This window comes from Saccostrea cucullata, unplaced genomic scaffold, assembly GCF_032062105.1.
Source record: "Saccostrea cucullata isolate Sc308-1 unplaced genomic scaffold, CSIRO_AGI_Scuc_v1 ctg3360, whole genome shotgun sequence".
Taxonomy (NCBI): Eukaryota; Metazoa; Mollusca; class Bivalvia; order Ostreida; family Ostreidae; genus Saccostrea; species Saccostrea cuccullata.
Window position 1 is genome coordinate 120,533 of NW_026926468.1, and position 20,140 is coordinate 140,672.

Below are 20,140 nucleotides of genomic sequence, written 5' to 3' on the forward strand. Positions count from 1 at the left end.
GGTTACATCTTCTAGTTCGTAGCTCCAACGGAAGACCTATTCGTTGCTTTGCAACGAGCTCGGCTCTGGTTCTTTTTTTTTTCTTCTACTTCCTAGACGCCAACTTTGAAGCCTCATATCTCATTCATTTCTCAATTGATTTCGCTCAAATTTCCAGAGGTACTAGAAGTTACTAAGCTCGATCAGAATGCTGTCTAAAATTTCAAAAAGTCACTTCCGGTTTTGAGTTTTTTCCCTTTAAATGAAAATTTATAGGCTTTCGTTTCCAGACAAAGGCTCAGAGACGGCTAAAGCTGGAGCAGAAATTCCACTGATTTTAGATAATAGAAGGATTGAAGTTGTGCACATCGGTTTTTGTTTTTCGATTTCTCTATTTAAAATGGCGCTATATAGGGGTAAAAAATTAGAATGCTTAAAAGAGCCAAAAATTACTCATATTTTGCTTTTTATCTTCTAAACTAAAAATATTTTGTTAAAATATATAAAACATAATTTGTGTAGAATTAGAAGATCTTTCAAATGATATCTCAAAAAAAGGGCTGACTCCTAAATTAAGGGATCTAGAGGGGCCAAAAGTTTTTTCCAGATATCTCAAAAAGTATTGAGAATTTGTTATACATCAAAGAAGCAAAGTTGTTGAAAATCTCTGGTAAAATCTACTGATGTCATCAAAATACGTCCTGTGACGTCACTTCCGACCAAACCGGAAGTAGTCTGAAACTGCATATTTCTGCCGTTTTTGACATGTTTTGGGGAAATATTTGTCACTGGAAGCATGAAACTTAATTTTCCCTCCGTCGAGTCACTTCCGGCCAAACAGGAAGTAGCAAAAAATGGCTTACTTTTGCAATTTTCAACATAGATTTTGAAGATTTAAATCATTAGAGACGTCATTTCTCTCTTTTTTAAAAATAAAAGTTACTTCCGTTCAAACAGGACGGAAGACCTACTCGTTGCTTTGCAACGAGCTTTGCTCTAGTTATTCTTCCCTTTTTGTCGTACAATTTTTGTGCAGAAGTTTTCTCGAAGATGGTTTGATCGATTAACTCGAAATTTTCAGGAAATGTGTGTCGTCAACTAAACATGATCCTTTTTTTTCTCATTTTTTTGTAATTCACTTTCGGTCGAAAGTTATCGCCCTTTAATCTAAATTTAAAGGACCTCCTTGTCAACACGAGAACTCAAGAACGGCTTAAGCTAGAACACTGCAAGTTTTACCAAAGATAGAGAACATGTTGCCAATGTGCACAATGATTCTCAAATTTCCCGGAATTGCCTAGTATGGAAGCTGGGTAGGGGTCGAAATTTAGGACACGAATCATGACTGATTTTGCATGATATCTTTGAAAGTATAATTATTTTGTTAAAACATACTGAGCAATATTTGTGCAGAATGACAAGATCTTTAAAATGATGTCAAGAAAAAAGTGCTGACACATCATAATAGGTTCCGATCGAGAAGGACCGAAAGTCTTTATTCGATAACTCTGTAACAGTCATTATTTTGTTATACATTACTGAAGCAAAAATGTTTATCTCAAAAATCTACAACTGTATATTATGATTGAAATGTCGTATGGTACATAATTAGGGGCCATAAGGGGCCAAAATGCTAAATCTTTGACACTTTATATCTTAAAAGTGGGAAATATTTTGATAAGTAATTTTGAACAAAAGATGTTCAAAACAATGTTCTGGATAATATGCAACCTTTAATTTTTACCCTAAACGTCCCCATAAAGGAGTTAAAGGACTGACCCCTTTAATATTTTTTTTTGCAAATAACTCGAAAACGAAATAGAATCTCTGAATAGTTGCTGAACAAAGAATGTTCAAAATCTTGAGAGCATTAAGACAAAATATAGGAAAAAGGGCTGGTTCCTAAAATTAGGTGCCGAAAGAGGCCAAAAGTCTTTAATCGATACCTCTTTAGCAAGCAATATTTTGTAATACATTACTGAAGCAGAAATGTTTATCTCAACAATCTACAACTATATCTTATGATTTTAATGTCGTATGGTACATAATTAGGAACCATAAGCTATTAAGGGGCCAAAATGCTAAATCTTTGACGCTTTATATATCAAAAGTGGGGAATATTGAAGAAAGATGTTCAAAAAAATGTTCTGAACAATATGCAACCTTTCATTTTTCGCTTAACGTCCGCATTAGGGAGTTGAAGGGCTGGCCCCTTAGTATTTCTCAAAAACGAAACAGAACCTCTGAATAGTTGTTGAACAAAAAGTGTTCAATATCATGAGGGTTTTAAGGAAAAATCCAGAAAAAGGGGTGGACACTCAAGTTAAGGGCCGAGAGGGGCCAAACGTCTTCAATCGATAACTCTCTAGCAGTCAATATTTTGTTATACATTTATGAAGCAAAAATATTTATCTAAACAATCTACAAATGTATATTATGATTTTAATGTCGTATGGAACATAATCAGGGGCCATAAGGGGCCAGAATGCTAAATCTTTGACGCTTAATATCTCAAAAGTTGGGGATATTTGATAAGTAATATTGAACAAAAGATATTCAAAATCATGTTCCAAACAATATAAAACCTGTTATTTTTCGATAAACGTCCCCATTCAGGAGTTGAAGGGTTGGTCCCTAAATATTTTCTATGCAAATAACTCGAAAACGAAAAAGAATCTCTGAATAGTTGTTGAGCAAAAAGTGATCAAAATCCTGAGAGCTTTAAGATGATATGAAGAGAAGAGGGCTGATCCCTAATTTTAGGGGCCGTGAGGGGCCAATAGTCAATTTTTTAAGACCTTAATGTTCAAAGTCTTTTTACAGATTACGGAAAATCATTATTTTAGAATGAAAATCTCTATCAAAATCTTATCTCATCTCATCAAAAATCGCACGGAAGGCCCACTCGTTGCTCGCAACGAGATCGTATCTAGTTGGTTTTGTTTTTCGTTTTGGTCGACTATGTAAATGTAACAAGCCTATCGGGCTTCCCTCTCTTGCCATGCTGTTTTGTTTACGAAAACTATACGCTTGCGTTATGTGCGTATATAGCATGGAATGTGGAACCTCGAACACGTTGCGATGTATATATTTATGTACCATAAATAATTATTAATTTTAATGAAATAATCAGAAATATTTACTTACAAAATTTGTTATTTTCTGAAAGTGTATACATTTATGAGTATTAAAAAAATCCAAACCCTATAGGAAAATTTTAACAAGTCTGTTTTTGAAGAGATGCGTGATGTTGCCACTTTAAGAGGAGATGTACAGCATCAGTAGGTCATTCAGTTATTGTAAAAATTAAAAATATATAAGGAATAAGTAAATAACACCAAAACTATTTCTATCATGCCCTTAAAACTCGAAATGAAACTTTTCCCTCCTAATTTTAACTGAACTTTCATCAAGAAATATTTACATTTCCAATATCTTTGTCCGAGATAAAATTACCAAATGTAAATGTACTTTATTTCCCCATCAATGTTTTGGCGCGGTTCCAAAAAAACCACGTGCAGGGCGGGACAAAAAGCTAGACAGAAGCAGGGCTTAGAGCACGTGGATTGGCGGAATCAAAGCATGTAAATATAAGGAATAACAATCAGATTTTTCAATTTCATGAAGATGATCAATCGATTGGCTTGCGTGATAATTTTATGCATAAACGCCTTCGGCGTTTATGCAAATTATCACGCAAGCCAATCGATTGATCACTTCATGAATTCGAAAAAAGACAGTTATTCCTTAATTGAAATAAAAGCCAATAATTCATTCACTCATACTTTTCTTCCAGTTGTGACTTTGTAAGCTGTAAACAGCGTCGCTATCATTACTCACATAGAACATCAACTCGTATCGTAGCTGGTAGAGGTGTCCAAATAACATTGGTTGCTGTACAATTGTACGAACCGGACTGACCCCTCTGTATATGAGGTATTTTGAAGGTAGGTCCTGTATTAAGGATGTTTTCTGGAAAGTCTGTTTTGATCCACTTCCAAATAATATCTGTGTTTGAAGTTGCAGTTACACTATCCCATGTCATTAAAACGGTTTGACCTTCTGTAATTGTTTAGGGACTTGATGTCGTTGTGTGCACTTCTTTTTTAGCTATCAAGAGAAACCTTAATTTTTTAATTTGTTACTTTATCAAATTAAATTTTATACTTAATTCTTAAGAAAAGTAAAAATGTTGCTGTAAAGCTTAACAAATTGAAAACATCCAATACTATAGAGATAAAATTTTTTATGATTAATATATTTCCGCGTGAAATGCTATTTATACTTATAGTCATGCTATTATACCGGACATTGGAGAAAATATAAACTTCAAATCTGTCCAAGCACCTTGAACACAGAGCAAACTAAAACATGCAATTACTTTCTAGTACAAAAAAAATATTTTATCTTTCATCAGATGAACAAAGTCAAGTTTATATCTTACTTCAAATGATTAAGTGTTTTTGAACACTGCTAAATGAAGGTCTTTCACTTAAGTAAGAACATCTCCATATCGTGTTACTTTTTTTATTGTCATATTTTTCTTACGGAATGATGAGATTATACTCTGTCTCTGATGTACAGCTATTTACTAATTGTTAAACCTTTCCATCAAGATTATTGTTAACAACACTAAATCAGATTCCATACTCTTAAAGGGCCTGGACACAGTTTCGACTGATTTTTTAAAACAATCTTAATGTTTACAATTCCTACCTAAGACATCATCTAATGATTTTTTGTTGATTTCTTGATTAAGAAACAAGATACAGAACTTTAAGTTCTTCACAATGTAAACAAGGCTCGTGCCTTATTTTTGTTTACAAATAGAAAAAATCATATTTATAACAAAATGAAGTTCAGAAAAACAACACAAACTGTCAAATTGTATTTAAAATTAACTATAATTTGAAACTATCTACTTTGAACGAACATATATTAGTATATTAACCTGTGTAAAACGAGCTCTAAATCTGTCTTGTATCTGGACAACTGGCGTTCAAATGTTTGATCCCCATTAGAAAGACCTTAGTTAAATATATGTAAAAATGGAAAAATAAATTTTGAAATTTTAGCTGAAACTGTGTCCATGCCCCTTTAATAAAATTTACATGCTACTATATCGTTTTATTAAGGTCTTCCGTTTCCAACGGAAGACCTTATTGTTTTCGTTCGGTTTCTTTTTCCCTATTATTCTTTTTTTTTCTTACCGATTTTTGTGCATGGGAGTTCTCGGAAACGTCTTCGTCGATTTTCACGAAACTTGCAGATTGATAGATACTGGTCTTAACCTTATTGGAAATTTTTTATATGTACGTCGTCATTTCCGGTCGTGTGATATGGATGATTTTGTGATTTTCAGAGGGTCAGCTTGTCCAGGCAATCACTAAAAAACGAATGAAGATATTGAGTTGAGATTTTCAGTGAAGGTAGAGAAAGGATAGTAGAACTGCTTTTTTGAGTCTATATCTTTCCAGCGCAAAAGGATTTGAAGCTTGCCTGGGCTCGAAAAATAGACTCACAAATATCTCGCAAATTTTGATACGTTTTCTTTGATATCTTTGTACCAGTAAATAATTTGTTAAAATATATAGAATAAAAGTTGTTCAGAATTACAAGTTCTTTCATTTGATAAGAAGAAAAAGGGTCTCACTCCTCAAATAAGGGGCATAGAGGGGTCAGAACGTTTTGATTTATAACTCTTTAGCTATCAAGAATTTATTATACATTTCTGAAGTAAAAATGTTTATCTTAACAATTTGAAACAATATTTTGTAAAAACATGATCATATGTTACGTAATAAGTAATAAGGGGCCATAAGGGGCCAAAATGCTAATTCTTTGCTTCTTTATATCTCGAAAAGGAGAAATATTTTGATAAGCAGTATTGAATAAAAGATGCTCAGAATCTTATTCTTACCAATATACAACCATTCAATTTTTGCAAAACGACCACATTAAAGACTTGAAGGGCCGGCCCCTATATATTTCTATTTTAAATAGCTTGAAAACGAAGAGAAATTTATGAATACTTATTGAATAAAAAATCTTTCAATTCACGAGCCTTATCATTTGATATGAAGACAAATGGTCTGACCCCTTAAATAAGGGGTCTAGAAGGGCTAAGACTTTCATCTATTACTATTAGATAATGCTATCTTTATCAAAAGAATTTCATCAAAAGAGAGATAGCTTGAATCATTATGTTTTAACAAAGATGATAGTCAAAATCATATCTCATCTTATCGAAAAATCGGACGGAAGACCTACTCGTTGCTCCCAACGAGATCTCATCTATTTATTCTTATTTTTTTCCCAAAAAATTTTGTGCAGGCGATTTCTCGAAAACTTTTCAGTGGACATCAGTGAAACTTTCAGGAATTATGCGTCATCATATGAACTTTGTTCATCAGAAGAAAAATTTGGAATAACTGCCTTCGATTCCAAGATATGGACAGTTTTCTGATTTTAAAATGGATTTTTGTCCCCCTTTTTATCAAAAATGGATTAAGATATTAACTGGAGACTTATTCAAGACGATAGATGATGACTCTTAAATATGCGATATCGCCCATTCGTACGTCGTCAGTACTTCCCGTTGCTACTGGATGCGAAATTAAAATGTCCGTATTTTCAAACTATTTTGTTTTTCAATATTTTTCATTTATTTTTGGAGTGTTAATAGAAACCCTTCTTGTATTGCTTACTGTATAATTTGTTTGACTATTGATAAATCCAAACTCTAGATATAAACATTCAAAAATCTGAAGCGGGTCCAAAATGGCGGCTGTCTCTGTCAACTTCGACATTTCGCAATAGGAGTTTACAGATTTGCTTGAACGAAAGTAAATAAGGATAAGTGAAATGTATAGAAATACTGAGATTTTCACGTCGTAGTTACGTTGCAATTCTGTGTCAAACTAAGTTTAAATCCTTGGTCGTCTCAACGTCTTCTATGATTGGTTTTGGTTGGTTCTCAAAGAAGAAATAGAAAAGACTAAATGTGCAAATGAAATACGATACCTACTATCATTTGTATTGCGGAAAAACGGATCTTAAATCATAGTTATAAATAATAATTTTTAAGAAACAATATCGATGTATATAGTAGGCCGTAAGTTTTAAACGTAACCACCGTTTGCTCATGCGCACTTGAGTCACATTAAACTAATAGGAAAGACAAACATAAGAAAACCGATTTTTAGAAGAATTGAGTTTATTTTAACATTTTTGTCTCAAAGATCTGATTTAAGTTATTGAACATAAATGTTGTCTGATTCCTTGACTGTCTTAGGGCGACACATGTTTCTCGGCGAAACATTTCAACATTTTCATGAAAGTTTAACTAATCGGGATAGTTCAGTATGGGGATAAACAGGAAATTTAAAAAAGTAAAAAATTATAGCAGTTTCACTGATTTAGTGTTACTTATCTATATATGTTTTAGAATGTGTACATGTATTAAATATACTTTCTTCACCTTGAAATTTTAGCTATAAGAACGCTTTTTCCATTGAAGTTATCACACCTCTTTTATGGAACATTCCAAAGAAAAGGCGCGAAGATTTTCTCGTGGCGTTAGACGCAAAATTATGAATAGTGACCCGCCTTTCATTTTTCTAGGACATATGTACTGTTTCAGAAGTATATACAGGTAGATTTAGAGCTGTGGTCCCAATAGCGTAATAGTAAACCCCTTGGATTTTCATGCTGGCGTCCCGGGTTCAATCACCTTTGTTTCCATAAAAGGTTTTATCACTTTTTCAGCTCGATTTTGCGGGGTTTTTTTTCTCAGAATCGGACGGAAGACCTCTCGTTGCTCGCAACGAGTTTCTTTTCTAGTTACTAGTATTTTTTGTAGAGTATAAACATGTATTTAGAAATTTAGATGTAATAATTGAGATATATTTAGCAAAAATAATGGATACAATTGATCTCTATGAGGTGGTTATTGCTACATTTATATTTATCAAACATGTGTTGTTCATACCTGGGAATGACAGTGTCCCTAAAGACATGTACGACATCCTTGCAGAGTCATTGACGATTAGTCGTAAACGTAGCGTATGTCCATATACAGCAGGATTAACATGGTAGTTGACAACCACAGCTCCTGTATAGAGGCTACTAGTTTTGCTACAAGGCTTACCACTTATGGCCTTAACTAAGCCCCTTGACAGCTGGAGAGGTGTGAAGCTTCCATCTATAGGCTTAACAAGATATTGTCAATAGAGAAATGCTATTGAAGCTCTTATAAATATATCCTCTGCCACATTAAAAATGAAAGATCTTGGAACGCTTTCAATAAAAGTAATTTCGAAATAGATTTAATATTTTTATCAAAATATGTGATGTTGGATTTGTAATGATATTTTTGAGGTTCATTAAGCTAAAATATACCAAGACAGCTTTCAAAACTTTAAGAATAAAAAAAGAATTTTAGATGTACCTAATTTTTTCAAATTAAGTCGAACATTCCATTAAAAACTTGCTTAGTTTATTAGGGTCTTAAAATTGATTCATGCCTATTCCACAGTTAGTGGTTTGAGTGTGCAATTTTCCAGTTTATGAAAGACTTTTTTATCCTTATTTTGTGTTTTTCGTGGCTTTAAAACATAAGTTGTGACCATTCCATGGTAAATGATTTGCATTTTATCTGGATAAAAATGATTCTATTGGCTACAGCATGACAAAGAACAAACTATGCACTGTTCGAAGTGGGAATCATTTTACACTGTGCTGATCATATATTGCTGTTGATGTAGCGATACGAGGAAATAGTTTTCGTAAGCAAAAGACGTTCAACTAATTCCAATCTATCAATATGTTCTTTGATCTTACAGTATCTCTATGTTCATTATAGTTTTATTACAGATAATTACATAATTGCCGTATATTGAAGTCTTGGATATCTAAACGCACCAACAATTTTACTTCTCATACTTCAAAAGGAATTTTCGCATTAATTTCAATTCTATTTTTTCTCTGCTATATTTCAATCTAAGTGGTTTTTTATTTACTTTATAGGACTTGTAAGTCTTGCACAGAGCAAACACGGAGCTTTAAAAACATCAGAGGTTGAATCAGATGCCATGGAGGAGTAAGCATTCCAGTGTCAACCAGTCACACCTTACCGTGTGATCCTTGTCATGATTGATAAATAAGGAAAAAACCTATAGGAAATGCACTGACTTAACAATTTCTTTGAAAAACAAATGTCAGTATTTGACGTAATGATATATTCTATTTGCTGACAAGGTCTCTTTAACGACCATAGAACTTGGGAAATTATAAATCTATAGAGTCAAGACAAATTTTTTTTTCGGATGCACATTACTGCCACACTAAATTCTGAATAGTCAACATTTTCTAGCTTTACAACATCCCTTAATTATTTTTGTACCAAAGTTCTCTTCATTTTATAGTTGTGTTTTATTTTATTTTTTATTATAAATTGGCATCATTTCATTTTAAATCAGAAATTACGCATGATGATGTTCAACAAAGAAAATCAATCTCGAAGGATTTTCCACTTAAGTATAGTAGCTTGGTACCTTTTTTCGCCCTTATTTTACAGAATATGCTCTAGGATATTGTATACTTTTAATTTTCATGGTGTATAACATAGTATTTCTGATTGAAATTTGATACAATCATTATTAATGACTTTGAGTATCAAGAATTGTAACACCTACCGCACATACAAATTCCGGAACATTTTCTTTCGAACAGAGTACGGTTTCTCTATTATATAAACATGGGCGGAGACATTTTAAACTAGTGCTAATTGTAACGGGGACCGTTACAGATGTTCCCCAAACGCTCCCCATCTCCCTTTTGGTGCCATTTTCCCTGCAAGCTTCATTAAATAAGACAAACTTTATGCATTTGAGACTTTAACAAAGATTACCTTGAAGGGTACTAAGTTCATTCAAATTTTAGCATTGCACGCGTGCGCATGTGAATGCATGTGCGTAATGACCATATCATCTTGTCTACACAATCTATATAATTTAATATACTAAATATTAAAGTATTTAATCCGAAAGTATTAAAAAATACGGTCATTCAGTTGTATTTTTGAATTTACTCATTTCACGTGCACACACGTGCATACATGAGCATGGTGACATACCTTCTTGTAGAAGTCCATTACATCTATCTATGTTCTAAATCCCACTCCGTTTGGTTGAAAACCAAGGGAGTTATAGCTGATTAAAGTTTCAGCCAATCAGATTGCAGCTTACGTTTACGCACGTGTATGGATGTGCATGGTAATCATACCTTCTTTTAGAAGTCCATTATATCTATCTATATTCCAAATCTCATCCTGTTTGGTTGAAAACTAAGGGTGTTATAGCTATTTAAAGTTTCAGCCAATCAGATTGCAGCGCACGTACACGCACGTGTGTGGATGTGCATGGTGACCATACCTTCCTGTAGAAGTCTATTATATCTATCTATGTTCCAAATCACATCCTGTTTGGTTGAAAACCCAGAGAGTAATAGCTATTAAAGTTTCGGCCAATCAGATTGCAGCGCACATGCATGCACGTGTTTTCATGAAAATTGTTATATAACATGTTGTAGGATACCCTAATGCATGGCAATGTTCAAAATTTCAAAGGATTTCATCAAAAAACAAGAAAGATATTGAGAATTTAGTTTCAGCCAATCAGAGCGAAGCGCACGTGCATGCGCGTGAGATCTTGCTATTTTGACCATGTCATATTGTCTTTGCTACTACTATATCCTTATTTTAGGAGTTTCAAAGCATTTCATCAAAAAGGTAAAAATTTACGCCTATGTTAATTAAATCGGTCATTTCACGTGTTGCTCGTGCGCGCTCTTGCAAGCACGTGCACACAAAATGGCATGTTGACAATGTCATCTTATCTACATTTATAATATGTCTACATATTCTAAATATCAAAGCATTACATCAAAAAATGTAAAAGGTACGGCAATTTTAAGTATATTGGTCATTTCACGTGTTGCACGTGCGCGCTCTTGCAAGCACGTGCGCGCAAAATGACCTTCGTTCCGCAAATCTACATAACATGCCTACTTACCCTAAAAAGATTTCCCCTTAATCGGATGTGTACTTTACAAGATCATTCGCGGACAAAATTTTCCCGAGAAGAAAAATAATAATAATAATAATAAGAAACAGAGTAAAAACAATATGTTCCCCAACTTCGTTTGGGGAACATAATTAGGTACTATATAAAGGAAGACGAAGCAAGCGTTACCATGAGATAAGAAATAAATAACAATGTAGTACGTTAGAATAATGTTCAACAAGAAAACATTGATGTAACAGTCAATTGTCGCCCGGAAAATATATAAAGTAAACAATCAAAATGAGTCTTCATCATCAAACCGCTTCGATATGCGTGAAAAGGCATGCGTCAAATTGATGGAATCGATAGTCGCGAATATTTTGAAAACTTGTAGTCGGATAAAAATCAATCAAAAACGATACCATTTTAAACTTGATCAGTTCCTCAAATAAATTTTAGCTGCATGAAATATAAATTGAAGTGAGACACATGCATCACCTATATATAAAATGTATTAATTTTCAATTTTAAAATATAAAACATGAACTGTGCAGAGTTCGTTTTTATCCGAGAAGTAAAATTCGATGTTCTAAAAAAAGGGACCTGTCGTTTTTTTCAATAGTTAATTGTAAGCAACTTTATATATTAGAAAAACATATATATTTTTACAGATTCACTTTATGGAAGTAAATATGCTATGTATCTCGTAATTTATAAACGGAAAAAAACATTCTGATTAACAATCTTTTCAATCCCTAACAAAAAAATAATAAAGTAAACTATAGTTAACTATAGTTTACTATAGTTAACTATAGTACCAAAGTTAAAACTTTGGAACTTTGATTTACTATGGTGAAAACTTTGGAACTTTGATTTACTATAGTGAAAACTTTGGAACTTTGATTTACTATAGTAAAAACTTTGGAACTTTGATTTACTATGGTGAAAACTTTGGAACTTTGGTTTACTATAGTAAAAACTTTGGAACTTTGATAAAGTACTATAAAACCTTTAGAATTATGTTTCTGCTTCCAATTCAGTAAATTTTAAGAAATTTCAAGATTAAGATTTATTTAAGTTTCAGTGAATGTTTTAAAAATACGACCTGTCCACTGAAAGAACGAAGCACAAGAAATGAATCTTAATGTACAAAATGTCTCTTGCACCGATAAATAAGCAATATTTATTATTATTTGTGGGGGAAAATATTATAAGAGAAATTTTCCTTCATTTAGAATCAAAGTATTTGCTTCCTTAATTTCAGATAACTTTTTTTTCCTACTGTTTAATGTAAATATTGAATTAAAATGATTTACTTCGTATATTTAAATTAAGATGAACAACAAATCCAGTCTAAAGAAACCAATATCATCCCCCTTAAAACAGACTAATAATAATAAAACAAAATACAAAAAAAAAATTAATACTTCAATTTACTATAGTAAAAACTATGAAATTTTGATTTACCTTAGTGATAACTTTGGAACTTTGATTTACTATGGCGAAAACTTTGGAACTTTGATTTACTATAGTAAAAACTTTGGAACTTTGATTTACTATGATGCAAACTTTGGAACATTGGAACTTTGATTTACTATAGTAATAACTTTGGAACTTTGATTTACTATGGTGAAAACTTTGGAACTTTGATTTACTTTAGTGAAAACTTTGGAACTTTGATTTACTATAGTGAAAACTTTGGAACTTTGATTTACTATGGTGAAAACTTTGGAACTTTGATTTACTATGGTGAAAACTTTGGAACTTTGATTTACTATAGTAAACTATAGTTTACTATAGTATTTTTTTGTTAGGGATGTTTAGAAAAACCTTTAATTCTAAATACATGTAACTACTCCCACCCCAATCCCCATACACAAACAATTAAACTTATATGTATATATAGAGCAGCCCGGTTCTCCGGGCTGAAATAAGCTTGAATTTTATTTTGCAATATTCGTATTCTTCTTAATTTGGCGTGCGTGAGAGGTCTTCTTTTTGTTCTTGAGGTATTTTTGGTCTGAAAATTAATCCCCTAATCACTTTTTTTTTAATATTTGATCTATAATGCATCTATCAAATAAATTATCCACTATATTAATTTTCTTCCACATGACAATTTAAAAAGTACTGTACAAGCGATCGAATAATTAGTTACGGTAAATACACACAGAGATACACATCCTTTCCTTTGTAAAGGGGGATCTGAGAAAAAAATAAACAATAAACTTGAACAGAAGTTTGATAAAGAAAAAGAGTAAACTCTTCCAAACTTGAAAAAAAATCGATTATGTAGGAGTGGGAATCAAACTATTACTCATTTTTATTTGAAAAATAAAACAACAATTTCAATGTGTGATTATTCATATCGTATCAGCCTTTAGGCGTAAGAAAGTTTTTTTTTTGGGGGGGGGGGGGGGGGGGGGGCTAAAGATTTATCTCTGAAAAGAAGGGGTCACCCCTCCACCTGATACTACATGCCTGGTATGTATATTTATTTTTCTTAATTTTGCTCTAAATTCCGCAATGAATATTCCGATTTACTTATCGATTATCGTTTAAAATATACATAGCGTGTACAAATCGCGTAATATGATTGTGTATATTCACTTTAAATACAATTGTTGAATAATAGAACATAATTATTATACTTTATAAGGATTCTTAATAATAAATATCGCAAGATTGGTAAATGCAATTCAAACTCAATATTAATCTACTCCGTTGCATTAATACATTGATTTCGAAGTTTATCCGAGTTTCTATGCACCCCAAAACGTGACAAAAGTGTAAGGTTTCTTTGAATATTGAAGTGATCAGTACAGTGCATTTATTTATATAGACTGATTAAATGTGAAGAAATTGTATCGTCTTTGGTATTTTTGCTTGTTTTTTTTTTCTTTTTCGCAAGAAATTGATAAAATGTGTATTTATATACATCTACTCGTACATTATTGTTTTTTCGCAATGCCCAGGAAAGATTACATGTATGAGAAGTAAAATTTGTCCATGAAAATCACCATTTGAAATTTTAAAATATGAGTGATATTCTTCGAAGTCTATAGAACCTTGTTTTGAATTTTAAAAAAATAAAAGCTGGTGACTGCACTTTTCAAATACGAGCTACATGTGTGTAAAATTATGTTTGGGAACTTTGTCAATTAATAAAAAAAGATGTTCACAATTTTTATGCAGGAAAAAGTTTTTTTATTTTCTAATGATGTCTAAGTAATATTGCATTATAGAACTACTGTTGTATCTAGAAAATTTTGGTTCATTTCATTTTCAGAAAACAGAGCCAAAAATAACCAATCTTGACGGTGAATTCTGCCTATGTCTGGACTACATATTTTTCGAGCCTCGCTCTGAGACATCAAATGGGCGTGGCCTTGAAGTCCTTTCGGTGCTAGACTTTTTATCGGAGGAAGAAATGAGAAGAAACCTACCACCAAGTGAAGTATTTCCGTCAGATCATCTGCCACTCATAGCAAAGTTCTTACTCAGATAAATTGCATGAATACCTCATGTGGAAGCCTCATTAAGGCAAAACCAAAACGACTTGAAACAAAAAGCGGTATCATAAAATGTGTTTGCATGCTGCATGATATAGACCATGATGATCGCTTACTAAGGACATGCAGTAAAATTAAGGCTCTATGTCAAACATTCACTTGCAATATATAGCAGTAGCAAAATTGTTAGTCTTTTCCCCATGAATATGTATGCTGGAACTCTACGTTCTGGAAAGAGTTATCTCGTCAGTTTTGTACTAGAGTATTATCTGAAGGTTTGTGTTTTGTTGTCTAACTACGAACTTATGACTTATTAAATAAGACGGCAGAGATAATAATATTGTATTTCTCAATTTGACATAATAAAATTCTTGCTTTAACGAACCTTTGTTGTTTTCCAAATCTTTATCAGACAGATCTCTTCCAGTAAATAATAAGAATGTCACACATAGAAAAACGTTTCCAATGTCTGGAGTACAAACCCCAAGACGAGACTACAATGTCCAAACACACACTTGTGAAAAGAAATTGTTGAATTTTCTTTTACCTTTGACATCCAGCAAAACAAAAATTGCCAAATTCCTTGACTTCATTCAACCCCATATAACGATATAAATAATGTGCCAGCATTTTTGTTTGAGTTTTATATCATGCCTTTCTATCAAAGACTGACTGGATATGAGAAAGGCATTGCTAATGATGAGAGCCTATCGTAGCGTTATCCAATCTTTTAAATACCATTTTGGCAATCAATATCTTGTGGGTGAATTTTACTCGTAAATCTTTTTTTTCAAAATAATTTTTTTTGTTTAATATTTTGACCATTTTACATTTTGTCAAATAATGCCTTTACAATAAATGATACACATTCAAAAGTTTGGTCCTACTTCTTTACGACTACATGTGTTTTTCTTTTAGCTGAAATCAATTTAAATAATGCTGCAGTACAAGCTTAAATTAATTCAAAATTTAAATGCATGAAAAAGATACCTGCATGAATTTTTAGGTCAAATCTGTGTGCGATACGTAGTTTCAGCAAGTAAGTGATCTGATACACCTCAGAGAATATTTACAAAAGAACGCCAAGGAGGAAGTGAAAAAATACGATCGTCGGAAAAAAGCCATTAAGTTAGTTTGGATTTTGTTATCTAGAGCACACAGGTGAAAAAGCCTATAATGGATGATAATTCGTCGCAATCAGAAGGTAGGCTTATACTAGATCAAACACTAAATTTTCAAAGGCTAAATATGTAAAGAATTTTAGTAAACTCTTATCGTAAACTTTTCTTTCTTTTTTTATTCAGAATCTTGTGAGATCGCCATTCCTAACCTCACATTTATCATAGAACTTATACTTCCTTTGTACACTACGTCAATTCAGAACAATCAAAAAGACCAAGACCATGCCCAGAAGTTTAACGAAATGCTCCATCGGACTGAACAACCAGTCAGGTTTCATTGTGTTCAGGTAGGAAGTGTTCCAGAATTCTATGAAATTCCTAAATTGTTCAAACGGGATAAAAATCTTGATAACCCTGTTCCTGTGTATGTCCGCTACAGTGACATCGATATCTTACAAGTCGTAGATTGTTCTCCATTGACTGAGCATAATGAATCAAATCACTCTCCCGTGTCCAAAGCAGACCAAATAAACACCAATGTTTATATAGAAACAAATGACACTCATCCTGGATACTGCAGACTTCGTGTCTTAAATCCCCAAAATGAATTTCCGCTGAACAGAAAAGGAATTGAATGTGCATCTTTGCTGGATGGAAAACATTTCATCAGTACAAATTTAAGGGATATTGATGAGTTAGCTAGAAAAATATATAAAAGCTATGATGACAGATATAATGTTGAACGCAAAGGCCCTGCTTTAGGAGTAGAATTAAGAGATAACATGACGACTTTAGAAAATCCCTTATTAAAAGACGAATGGGATTTTACTTGGGCGATCCCTTGTCTATGGCCTCAATGTGCACAATCGTTAATTGAACGATTTGAAAAAAGTGAGTGGCTCCGTAAAGCAGATATTGAAAAAATCCTAGAAAATGGTTGTCACGTCGTTCCTGTTGCCCATAAGAAAACGAATGTCCCGAAATCTGATATTGAATGGCGTTTTTCCTTTGCCACGACAGAAGTTGAATTGGCAAATTCGATTTTAAATGACTACCAAAGACATTCCTATGTGTTTTTCAAACTTTTCAGAAGAGCACTGATCCACAAAGATAAGAAATTTGAGGTTATTTCTTCTTATCACTGCAAAACAGTTTTTCTGTATGCATGCGAGATATTACCTGAAACAAGATGGGAAAATCCTGGCTGGTGTTTTCTTTACCTGTTGGATAGGCTCTTGGAGCATGTGAAATGTAGGAATCTCCCTACTTTTTTCATTCCCGAAAATAATTTGTTTGACGTTTTGACAGAAGAGGACCTTTCAGATGCAGAGCGAATTTTGAAAGAAGCGAGGAAGAATCCCATACTTATTTTACTTCCTTTTACGGACGAATATGTGCTCCAAGATCTAAGTAGAAGGTCGGCATTTCGAGAGGACATCCAACCATTGACCGATAATGACAATTTGAAGAATATACAAACAACTCAAAATAATTATATGATGGTCCTTGAAAAGGTTACTTGGAGTTGCCTCATGAGCCTCAAAACGACAGAAGTTGCAAGGCTATTAGTTGACATGCATAGACATATGAAAATGTTCTTTGAAAATCTTTCAGATTTTATTCTGAGCATCATAGAAAACCCATTATGCATGTCTCCTCCAACACAATACACATTATGCATGTCTTCTCCAACACAATACACATTAGTTTTTCCAGTTACTATGTTCATGCAATCAATACTTGTTTACGCTCAGAATAGTCAGGGCACGTCTGGTCTTCAAGAGTATTTAGCATTACTATATTCTTCAGCATCGATGTCATATCCCATTGATTCTGAGAAATTCAAGGAAGTCAAAGGAAAAACGCTGACACTTTATGAGAAGTTGGAAAGAGATAAAATGACTGTACAAGCACATATAAACTATGCCAATTTCCTGCTTAGGTGCAACATGAAAAAAGAAGCAAAGGATATCTTAGAAGATCTTTTTACAATTACAAGGGGAAAGAATTGCCAACACCAAATGAACAACTACAATGTTCTTACATTTCATGCGCTTCCACGACTTTTGATGGCACATTTGTCGAAAACATTATTCACAAATGCATTTAAACAAATCCAATTTCCAACTGTTTCACTGGCTTACTTTGTGCGCATTTTATGTGACAATGAAGATGACATCACATCTTGGAATGAGTACCTGGTAAAATTCCAGAATTACTGCTCAGCAGACGAATACCAAAGCTCACAATATCTTCTTGGTTTATTGTGCGAAACCAAAGAAAGATTTGAAGAAGCAGAAAAGGCTTTCATTGATTCTGGAAATTTCTTGGTAGCAAAAGATAAGGAAATTATTTGTCATGTACAGGGTGTAATACAAAGTGCTTCATGCGATTCTGCAGTCGAATACATCATTAAGGTTTGGGAAGAAAAGTTTCAAAATTTTCCAGTTAAAGACGTTTTGGTGTATTTAACACTAAAAGTGAGATGTCCGAAAAAATCAGTAGATATGTTCCAGGAAATAAGTAAAAGTTATCCGGATTTTACTCAGTCAAGAGTAAATTTGGCATTTATGTATCTAGCATATGCTTGCTCTTTGCCATTTGAGAATTCGGAAAGAATAATGGCGTTTGAAAATTCAAAAACGGAGTTTAACAGGTTGTTGACTTTAGGAGAAAAACCTCCATCAGGCATGATTGCAGGAGTTGCTCTTTTACATTTTGTACAAAAAGAGTGGAATAAAGGGATAGAACTCCTGAAAAAGTACATTGAACATATTGATGTCGACTCTGAAAACGAGTTCTCGACATCATTGCTACAGGTACTAGACGAATTCCTAAAGAACGAGATAGATATCCATGGAGTTTTTCGCTGCAAGTCAAAAGCCCTTTGCTATTACATTTTAGGGAATAGTATGTTTTGTTTGATGAAAGGAAAAGAGCGTAATTTTAAAAATGACCCAGAAAAGGACCTAGAAAGAAATCTTGGAAAAGGCAATCCCTCTTCTTCCGGACAAGACAAAGTAGAGAAAAATCGAGATCCAGAAGCAGAAGACATAGAGAAGATAAAAATGGATTCAAAGGAACGAAACGCAGAAAGAGAAGTTGATACTATATTGAAAGATTTCGAAAACTACTGCCTCGAGGACTTTAGTGCGACATCATTTAGTCTACTCGGATATCTTTACATGATGAAAGAAAACTGGAATTCAGCAGTATATTGGCTGTGTCATGCAGTTTGTGCTGAATACTTCGGAAAAAACTTTTACAAATTCAAGACAAAATGCAAAACAACTGAAGAACTTCAAAAATATATAAAATCTCCACAACATAAACCAGACTGGCCTCAAAATTACACAGCTGCTAAACAAAACATAACGGTCTGCCTAGAAAGAACAAGTAATCCAGTGCCTCTCCGTAAAATCATAGAAGAATGTTTCATACCCGTTGAACTGATTCCAGAAGTATTTGGAGATTTCACTCTAGAATCAGATAAAGTGGGGATGATATACTTGAACAATACAGACTAGAAAGATCCAGATCCTGTTGAGGTAGTGCCGAACAAAAGTTAAAATAGACAAAAAAGAAATGTGTGTGTAAAAGAAGAGAATTTATTTCAATCAGCACGACTATCATTTGCACAATAAACTAAACAATATTCTTATGCAATTATGTACTTTTGATGTGTTTTAAATTATACATAAACATTGGATGTAGCTGAGTTCATCATTGAAATTTTCATCCGAATAACAACATTGTCAACCTTAAAGCTGCCGAAGTCAATATCAGTTTTGTAAACCACATCTTAATGTACATTATATTCTTTATAACCTGAGACCGAAATTAAGGCTGCATGGATAGTAACGAACTGTAACAAACCACCTTTCTTTCGAATTTTTCTGAAATACATAATTCACCAAGCGTGTGAGTAAATTGAAGATTTTAATTGCAAGTTATAAAAGTAATTCATAGACTTTATCCGTTAATTCAACGCGAATAGGGAAGATGCAAGTATCATGGAATAAGCTGTGCTGTTGGGAAAAAATAATCTTTTTCGAGAAAGGTGCCGTAATTCTTACAATATGTATGTATTTTAATTAACAATATCTTCACAAATCAAACTGATGACTGTATAATTAATTTTTGTCATATTGAAAATAAACTATAAATTAAATCTCACTCTGAATTACATTTAAAAACATCAAATAATGTGGAAAATGCTGCATATGTTGACTTTATTTCCCAGTAATCGCCAAGATAAAGAAATGGGCGGTAATAATACAAAGTCAAGAAAAAAAGCAGGACAACCAAAGAACTTCAAGATTATATCAATACTGGAAATGATACATGTAATTATCATTAGAAATGATGAGAAACTAAGATTTAACAAGTCCTCTGAACTTTTCTCAGTAGGTTTTATCATCTATATGAGAACAACAACTTAATGAATTAACATAAAGATAGACTT

The 20,140-nt window shown here is 32.9% G+C and overlaps 2 protein-coding genes across 2 annotated transcripts in view; one reads left to right on the forward strand and one right to left on the reverse strand.

Annotated features, from left to right (window-relative positions):
• LOC134271766 (toll-like receptor 6) overlaps positions 1-20,140 on the reverse strand; it is a 268,180-nt gene that overhangs the window by 120,532 nt on the left and 127,508 nt on the right. The gene's annotated exons all lie outside the window — the stretch shown is intronic.
• LOC134271747 (uncharacterized) lies at positions 15,670-19,202 on the forward strand. Its single transcript, XM_062753962.1, has 2 exons — positions 15,670-15,758; positions 15,859-19,202. The coding sequence occupies exons 1-2, from the start codon at positions 15,731-15,733 to the stop codon at positions 19,200-19,202; spliced, it is 3,372 nt and encodes a 1,123-aa protein (XP_062609946.1). The 5' UTR covers positions 15,670-15,730.

Excerpts from the sequence above, each read along its gene's own strand:
- LOC134271747 (XM_062753962.1), top strand. The coding sequence starts at position 15,731 with ATGGATGATAATTCGTCGCAATCAGAAG. Across the intron at positions 15,759-15,858 it reads TAATTCGTCGCAATCAGAAG|AATCTTGTGAGATCGCCATT; the intron begins GTAGGCTTATAC and ends TTTTTTATTCAG.